We start from the raw sequence: 8,232 nt of genomic DNA, 5'->3' as shown, positions 1-8,232 counted from the left end.
AGCCGAGGACATGGGCCATGGAAAGGAAGAGCCAGCAGACTCCCAGGGCTCAATGGACTGGGGCTGTGAACCTGCAGGTCTGGCACCAATACACCCTTGGGAAGCAAATAAGCTTCATACCACTTGTGCTGCAGGTGCCCATGGGAGGGGATGCGAGCAAACACAGCCCGAGGTGGGCAGCTGCGGGGACATTGGGCAGCTGGTCTTCCCGAGAAGGCAGACCCATGTCCCACTGATGTGCAGGGGCTTGGGGGAGATGGGGACCAGCCCCCCAGGCTGAGCCAACCCAGAGGAGCTGGGCTCTGGTACCCCCTCCTACACACAGGCTCACAGGGCAGTGAGCTGTGCCCATGCCTTGGCCAGGGGACGACAGAGCCCAGCATCCTCCTGGGCACTATCCAGGGTCCCCCGGAGCAGAGGGACACCCGCGCAGCCCCAGGGAGAGGGGCACCGATCCCAGGCTCTGGGGGAGGCAGGGGGACACACACAGTGCCCCAAGCCCACAGTGATGCCTGGGTGATGCCAGCTCTGTGCTTCCAGCCCCGCTCACCCAGCAGGCAGGTACAGGGTACGGCAACATATCGTCCCCCTCCCAGGAGACCACCCCAGGGTGCCAGAGCCCTGGCCCAGCCCTGGACACAGAGGCCGTGCTCAGCTGCAGCCATTCATTGTGGGATGGAACAGGGGGACCCCACAGGCAGTGCCCCACTCCCCCCACAGTCACACCACAAACTTGGTCTTGGTGAGGGAGCCGCTCTTGGTGGCCGTGTCTGCGTGGGCCTGGTACCCGATGGCCACCTTCTGCGACAGGCCCAGGTGCTCCTTGTAGACACGCCTGGAGGAGGGGAGGAGCTGCATGAATAGGGCAGCATTGCTTCTCCCACCGGCTCCCTGCCCAGGGACCCCATTCCCCCCAACCTGGCCCCACGCAGCGCACCCCCCACCCCCCCACCCCCCCCCAAGCTGCATTACCCAATGTGGGTGACTCCTTCCCGGTTCTCCGCTTCCCGGGTCCAGATGGCGATCTTGTCCCCCTTGGCGCGGATGTTGATGACAGCTCCGCACACCTCGTCACTGTACTCATCAAACATCTCCCCGATGAGGCACAGCAGCTGCCGGGAGGAGAAGGGGAGCGCGGGACAGTCCCTGCTAGGGCTCAGCAGGGGCAGGGGGAAACACCGCTGCCGGGACCCTGCAGTGGACCAAGCAGGGCCACACTCACCGTCTCCAGCCAGAAACGGTCCAGCTCGGTGTGCCGCTGCTGCTTGGCTAGGGTGATGAGCCAGCGCCCGCCACGCTTGTTCTGGCTGTCCTCCCACATGGGCTCGATGCCGTCCTGCGGACAGGCACGGGGTTGGTAGGGGCACCGAGCACCTGGCCACAGCCAGCTCGGGAAGCTGTGAGCACCCAGCCAGGCTTCCCCTCCCACCCTATGGCCAGGGCACCCTGCCAGCCCCACCAGCACCCAGTGTGCCCCCATAATGCTGGGTGCTGCAGGGGGGTCTGAGGAAGGTCTGTGGCAGGGAGGGTGTCGCACCTTGAAGAGGGAGTAGTCACAGCCAGATGTGAGCTTGCTGGCGAGCTGGATGTGGCTGTACAGCCTGTGCCAGGTGGAGACAAGACACAGAAGCAGGTGAGAAGAGATACTTCAGGGACCCCTAGCACCCTCCTCTGGCCCATACCCCCCCACCAGGACATCTTCAGAGGGGGCACATTGCCCACCCACGGGACACTCACGCCCAGAAGTCCTCCACAGTGCTGAACTTGGTGACAAGGCGCAGGTTTGCCTGCCACATCTTGCTCTTGTCATTCTTGAAGAACCACAGTGCCCACCTGGGGAGGGAGGGGACATGGAGGGTCAGCCATGCTGGAGCCCCTGTCCAGCCCCAGCACCCCACTCCCAGCACTGGGAGAGGCTGCCCATGGCTGGGCCCCCCATACCTGTTCTGCAGGGGGTGCTTGCCTAGTGTCTCTGCCAGGAGCAGCTCTTGCTGCTGAGCCCTCCGCCGCCGCCGCTCCTCTTGCCTTCGCTGGAGAAGGAGGGACAGCCCCGAGGAGCCCCAAAGCCACCCCAGCAGGAAGCCTGCAGCCCCCCAGCCACCCCCACACCATGACATGGATCCCACAGCCAGGGGCCCCGAGGGGATGGCAAGGCTGACCTAGGCTCTGCTGCCAGGCCCAGCCCACAGGGAGAGCACTCACCTGCTCCCCTGTAGCCATCCTGCCCAGCACAGCCTTTCCCCCCGGCCGCCTCTGGCTCTTAAGTGCCCGCAGGCGGGCGGGATGAGGCAGCCGTCCCAGCTGCAGCTGGTGGGGCGGGAGGGCGGTGTGCTGGGGAGGGGGTGCCAGGCCTGCCCCTCCTGGGGAGCAGGGAGATGGGGGAATCCCCTCCCAGGGCAGGGAGCTGGGCGATGAGGGCAGGGGTCAGGGTGGGATGGGATCAGGATGGGGGGGTAGGATGGGGTAAGGTGGGGACAGTGGGAGGTGGGATCAAGATGGTGTGGGGTAAGGCAGGATGGTACACAAGATAGGGCGGGGTAGCGTCAGGATGGGGCGTGGAGATGAGATGGGATGGGTTGGGATGGGATGGGATCCCCACTACAAGAGGGATATTGAGGTACTGGAGCGCGTACAGAGAAGGGCAACGAAGCTGGTGAAGGGTCTGGAGCAGAAGTCTTATGAGGAGCGGCTGAGGGAGCTGGGACTGTTTAGCCTGGAGAAAAGGAGGCTGAGGGGAGACCTCATCGCTCTCTACAACTACCTGAAAGGAGGTTGTAGAGAGGTGGGGGTCGGTCTCTTCTCCCAGGTAACAAGTGATAGGACAAGAGGAAATGGCCTCAAGTTGCGCCAGGGGAGGTTTAGACTGGATATTAGGAAATTTTTCTTCACCGAGAGGGTTATCAAGCATTGGAACAGACTGCCCAGGGAAGTGGTTGAGTCGCCATCCCTGGAGGTATTTAAAGGACGTTTGGATGAGGTACTTAGAGACATGGTGTAGTGATGGTTTTTGGCAGTGTTAGGTTTATGGTTGGACTCGATGATCTTAAAGGTCTTTTCCAACCTATATGATTCTGTGATTCTGTGATTCTGTGATTCTGTGGGATGTGGAGGATGTGATCAGGATAGGATGGGATGGGAACAACATGGGAGAGGAATGAAATGGGATGGGGAAAGTGTGGGATGTGATGGAGAGGGGATGGGATCAGAATTGGATGGGGTGGGGACAGGGTGGGATGGGAATGGGGTGCGATGCGGTGGGAGGAGGACAGGACAAGGAGGGGATGGGATCAGGATGGGATGGGGGACGGGAATGGCATAGGGACAGCGTAGAACGTGGAGCGGGTGGGACGGGGACAGGATGGGATGGGGACAGCCTGTAGAGTGGAGGGGATGGGATCAGGATCGGGAGGAGACGGGACAGGGAGAGGATGGGATGGGACGTGACGGGGACCGGGACAGGATAGCCTGGGGACAGCGTGGGACGGGATCAGGACGGGTGCGGATGGGGAGAAGGTGCGGCGTGATGGGGCCGTCCCGGGGGTGCCGACCCGTGCGGGGAAGGAGCCCGCGGGCCGGGGCGGCAAAGGGCAGGGGCGCGCTCCCGGGCGGGGCGGGGGGGGCGGCCGGGCACGGCTCCGCACGGCCGGGCACGGCTCGGCCCGGCTCAGCCCGGTCCCCCCCGCGCATCGCGGCGCGGCGCGGCGCGGCCCCGGCACAGCCGCACTGAGCCCGCCCCGCCGCAGCCCGGCCCGGCCCGGCCCGGCCCGCCCGTCCCCGCCGGTCCCCGCCGCCAGCGAGCCAGGTCGGGCGGGCGGCGGGGCCGGGGGCGGGCGGGCGGCGCGGCCGGGGGCGCGGGGGTGGGCGGGGATGCGCGGGGCGGGCGGGAGCGGGGCCGGGCCGGGGGGGGGCCGGGGCGGGGTGAAGCCGTGCGGCCTCTCCCCGCAGAGCCGCCATGGAGGTGTTCATGAAGGGCTTGTCCAAGGCCAAGGAGGGGGTGGTCGCCGCCGCCGAGAAGACCAAGCAGGGGGTGGCCGAGGCCGCCGAGAAGACCAAGGAGGGGGTCCTCTATGTCGGTAAGGGCCGGCTCGGCCCGCCTGCCCCCTGCCTGCCCCCTGCCTGCCCCCCGGCTAGTCCCCGCCCGTCCCCTGCATGCCCCCGCCGGCCCCCTCTGCCTGCCCTTGCCTGCTCCTGCGTTTGCCGTTGCGTCCTCCTGCCCATCCCCCTGCTGTCCCCACCTGTCCCCGGCCCCGCTCCCCCCCGTCGCCCGCCCCTGCCCCTTCCCCGCCGCCACCACCCTGCCGGCGGGGAGCCCCGGCGCAGAGGCGGGGTGCCCCGGGGCAGAGGGCCGGTGCCCGCAGTGCCGTGCCCGCCCCCTGCCCACAGGCCATGTGCAGGCAGGAGGATGGGGCCCCGCGGGCAGGGGCAGGGTCGAGGCTGGTCCCCGGGCTGAGGGGATGGGGCCCCCGGGGACCGGACCCCCTGCGGCTCCCGGTGGTCTGAGCCCGACGGCCCCGCGGCTCCTCGCCGAGGATGCTCTGGGTCAGGAGCGCAGAGGGACCGTGATGGAGGTGGTGACCCCCGTGCTGGGATGTGCCCGGCTCGGAGCCGGGGGGCCGGGGACACGTTTGTCCCCCTCGGAGAGGCCGTGCCCTGGAGCGCATCCTGCACCACGGCTCTGCCGGCATCTCCCCTGCACCCAGCCGGCGGCTGGGGGGGGTCCCTCCGCGCTGCCCCTCGGGGCCGGGGTCCATTCGGGGCCAAGTCCCGAAGACGTGGCTGGCAGGGAGGAGGCAGCTCCCGCGCAGGCTGTGTGCCCGGCTGGGGTGCTGGGCTGCTCGGGGAGGGAGCTGAGGCCGCCCCTGCCTGCAGCGGGAGGGAGGGAGGGCCCAGGGCTGGGGCTCTGTCCCGCTCCGGAGGGCATCAGCTCTGCGGGAGGGCTGGAGCGCCGGAGCTGTTTCCCTGGGCGGTGGTGGGTGCCTGCCCTGGACCCCCCAGGGGTGCGTGCCCTGGCCGGGGGTCCAGCAGCTCAAGGAGCTCCCCGAGGCCTCATCCTGCAGGAGCTGCCCAGTCCCTGCCTTTCCCCCGTGGGCAGACACCCTGCTCCCATCCCGTGGGGTGTCCCGGCATCTGGGGGTGGTGTCGCTCTGCCTGAAGGGAGCCTGGCAGGGTCGGCATAGCCAGCGGCAGCACCCGGCCCTGGGCGGCTCTGGCTGTGGGGCTTCCCGTGCCGTGTTGGCACAAGCTCCGGGTATGGATCCCGGCTCCCACGGGAGGCTTTGCTCAGCGGCACGGCCGGCATTCACCCTGCCCGGCTGTGCCCCGGCACGGCGCTGGGCCCCAAGGTCTCTGTCCTGCCTGGCACGTGGCGGTGGCCGCGTGCTGCCCCAGCCTGGGCTCCTGCAGGGACCGGAGGAGCCTTGCAGGGAGCCAGGCGGGTACTCAGCCTCCCGACTGCCCTGGCGTGGCTGGGCTGGGGTGTGGGCAGGATGCTGCCCCAGCTCGCAGAGCCCTGCTACGGTCCGGGGCACGGCACGTGGCAGAGCCCGGCCGCCAGCCCCTCTAACCCTGTCTCTGTCTCTTTCTACCCCCAGGGAGTAAAACCCAAGGCGTGGTGCAAGGCGTCACCTCAGGTACAGTCCCTTCTGGCTCCCTGCCGCGGTACCCTGAGAGCATGGACGTGCTAACGAGATCAGAGGCTAATTGAGGGGCTGATGTCACCCGGCTAAAGCCTCTTATATAACAGGGCCCGCAACGGAGGATTTGCGGTGGCTGCTCACACTCCCTGCCCAGCTGCAGAGCAGCGTCCCGGCCCCCTCTGCTCCCCAGCGCCTGGGCAGGGAGGCAGGGAGGGCCCGATCCTGTCCAGTGACTCCCCAGCAGCCCTCCCCGGGTGGTGCGGGGCATGAAGCCGTGGCTGGGCACCCCTCCCTGGCACGGGGTGGCACTGATGGGCAGCCCTGGCTCTTGCAGTGGCTGAGAAAGCAAAGGAGCAGGCGTCCCAGCTGGGCGAAGCGGCGTTCTCGGGCGCTGGCAACATCGCAGCAGCCACCGGGCTGGTGAAGAAGGAGGAGTTCCCTGCGGACCTGAAGGTGAGACCCCCTGGCCACTGCCATGCCCGCGGGGAGGCTGGCATGCCCCCAGGCTTGGCGGGGAGCCCCTCGGCTGCTCCTCAGCCGCATGGGGGGACCCCGAGGGTCCCCAGCTGCTCTGCCTGAGCCCAGGGCAGGCAGGTGTCGCTGCCCCAAGCGTGCCGGCTGCGTGTGCGGCCGCCGCGGACGTGTGCGTGTGCGGGCTCCTGCATGGCGGCCAGCGGCGCGGGGCCGGCGGCACATCGCTCCAGCGGCTGCGAGGTGACCTGACAGCTGCGGGAGCGGAGGGGCAGGGAGGGGCAGTGGGTTTGCATCTCACCGCCCCCATTGGCTTCCAGCTTAGCCCAAAATAGCATCAGCTGAAGAAATGAGGCCACCGCCGGCACCGCTGCTGCACGGGGGGATTGGCCGCCCCCCTTTCCCTGCTGCCAGCTGCTCTGCCAGCCCCGGGGAGGGGTTACCCAGCACCACCCTCCCCTGCCAGGGATGCAGGATGCTCCCGTGGCCCCGCCAGCGCCTGGAGCCCGCCAGGGCCCCCGCGGTGCCAGCACCCATCACCTGCCTGGGGCCGGGTCTGGGAGCGGTGCAGGGATGTGCACGCCCAGGCCCTGCTCCCATGGACTCCTGCCTGTCACCTCCCAGCTAGGTGGGCTGGTGTGTGCCCGGGGTGCCCTTGCCAGCCAACCCCCGCTGGGCTCCCCAGGTGGAGTCCCCAGCATCCCGGGTGCGTTGCTAGTCTCTGCCAGGTTCCCCCAGTCTGGCAGGGGCAGGGAGGGTGGGTGCCGCGTGGGGGGCTGTCTGCATGGGACTGAACCCCCGTTTCACCCCCAGCCGGAGGAGGTGGCCCAGGAGGCTGTTGAGGAACCACTGGTCGAGCCGCTGCTGGAGCCAGAGGGGGAGAACTACGAGGAGACCCCGCAGGTGAGGGGACGGGGTGGCAGGGGTCACAGGGATGGGGTGCCAGCACTCAGCATGCCGGTGGCCATCGCTGTCCGCAGTAAAGCCCAGAGCCTGCCTGCTCCCAGGTGCCCCGTGCACGCAGCCCTGCAGCCTCATGGGCAGGTTGGCGTGGGGCTGGGGGGGACAGGGGCTCTGTGCCCCACCTGAGCTCTCTCACTGGCTCTTTCTTTCCCCACCCCACAGGAGGAATACCAGGAATACGAGCCAGAGGCATAATGGACCCCCGTCCTCGCCTCTTCCACCAGCAGCACAACGAACCGCCAGTAGCCCCCTGCTCCTCCCCAGCCAGCCCCGGCCGGTGCCCATGTGCCGGGGAGGAGCAGGGGTGCCCCTGCCCCGTTCGCTCACGAGTTCTTCCTCCAGTTCCGTTCCAAGGGACTGTGTCCATGTCTCCGTACCATGTCTAGCAGTGAGAAAAACCCGCCATGTCCAAGCCTGCGAGCCCCGGCACGTGCCCGAGCTGTGGGCACTGCCCACAGGGGCTGGTGTGCGTGTATGCGTGTGTGCGCGAAGCCTGGGTTTATCGCTCTGTATCCCTCCCAGCGCCATAAACCCCGGCCGCGTCCCAGCGTGTCTGTGTCTGTACAAAGCATGTTTACCTGCTCACGGGCTGCTGTACATTTGCTTGCACGTGTGTCCCTGTGGTTCTGCTCTGGTCATCATGGAACTTTTTTTTTATATATATATCTCTCTCTATCTATGGGTGGACGGGTCTTTTGCCTTTGTGAACCCTTGGCGCCCAAGCCCGCTCCCCAGCCTGCTGTGGTGACGGTGCCCGCGCCCCCCCCAAGGTCCCGTAGTGCCGACGCTGTGTTGTGACGTGGCATGGATATCCCCCCGCCCCCGTCGCTGGATGTGCAATACGAGGGCAGCTGCCAGTGACACAGCTGCCCCCGTGTCCGTGAATAAAGCCAACTCTTGTCTGTAGCCCCCTGGTCCTGGCTGTGGGTTCCCTGGGGAGAGGGGCGGCCCTGCGCTTTGGCGGTAGGGGTAGTTTTGGGAAGAGGAATGAGGGGCTGGGGCAGACTAGCTAACCCCTTCCGGCTGGGGGAGTGGGCAGGACTGGGTCCTCGTGAGGACAAGATGCCTTCCCGTCTGCTCGCTGCTGCGTCAGCCTCACGCTCTGGCCGAGGCGTGGGGTGCAGGAGTGTCCCCGTACCACCTGCCTGCGTGCTGGCTGCAG

At 67.6% G+C, this 8,232-nt stretch overlaps 2 protein-coding genes across 2 annotated transcripts; one reads left to right on the top strand and one right to left on the bottom strand.

Annotated features, from left to right (window-relative positions):
* Window positions 1-720: 720 nt before the first annotated feature.
* Window positions 721-2,220, bottom strand: EIF4E1B (eukaryotic translation initiation factor 4E family member 1B). The gene is made up of 7 exons (XM_075509663.1): window positions 2,203-2,220; window positions 1,942-2,030; window positions 1,738-1,833; window positions 1,538-1,601; window positions 1,223-1,336; window positions 973-1,112; window positions 721-835 (listed from the first exon to the last, which is right to left on the bottom strand). Exons 1-7 carry the CDS (start codon window positions 2,218-2,220, stop codon window positions 721-723), a joined length of 636 nt encoding a protein of 211 aa, XP_075365778.1.
* Window positions 2,221-3,952: 1,732 nt separating this feature from the next.
* SNCB (synuclein beta) lies at window positions 3,953-7,947 on the top strand. The gene is made up of 5 exons (XM_075509738.1): window positions 3,953-4,073; window positions 5,592-5,630; window positions 5,971-6,089; window positions 6,921-7,010; window positions 7,233-7,947. The coding sequence occupies exons 1-5, from the start codon at window positions 3,953-3,955 to the stop codon at window positions 7,263-7,265; spliced, it is 402 nt and encodes a 133-aa protein (XP_075365853.1). The 3' UTR covers window positions 7,266-7,947.
* Window positions 7,948-8,232: the final 285 nt, after the last annotated feature.

The sequence above is a fragment of the Mycteria americana genome, chromosome 8 (assembly GCF_035582795.1).
Source record: "Mycteria americana isolate JAX WOST 10 ecotype Jacksonville Zoo and Gardens chromosome 8, USCA_MyAme_1.0, whole genome shotgun sequence".
Taxonomy (NCBI): domain Eukaryota; kingdom Metazoa; phylum Chordata; class Aves; order Ciconiiformes; family Ciconiidae; genus Mycteria; species Mycteria americana.
Note: the sequence above shows the minus strand (reverse complement) of the source record. Positions and strands in the feature narration are given on the sequence as shown.

Excerpts from the sequence above, each read along its gene's own strand:
- EIF4E1B (XM_075509663.1), bottom strand. Across the intron at positions 1,337-1,537 it reads GTGACTACTCCCTCTTCAAG|GACGGCATCGAGCCCATGTG; the intron begins GTGCGACACCCT and ends GCCTGTCCGCAG. Across the intron at positions 1,113-1,222 it reads ACCGTTTCTGGCTGGAGACG|CTGCTGTGCCTCATCGGGGA; the intron begins GTGAGTGTGGCC and ends TCCTCCCGGCAG.
- SNCB (XM_075509738.1), top strand. The coding sequence starts at position 3,953 with ATGGAGGTGTTCATGAAGGGCTTGTCCAAGGCCAAGGAGGGGGTGGTC. Across the intron at positions 4,074-5,591 it reads GGAGGGGGTCCTCTATGTCG|GGAGTAAAACCCAAGGCGTG; the intron begins GTAAGGGCCGGC and ends TTCTACCCCCAG. Across the intron at positions 7,011-7,232 it reads ACTACGAGGAGACCCCGCAG|GAGGAATACCAGGAATACGA; the intron begins GTGAGGGGACGG and ends CCCACCCCACAG.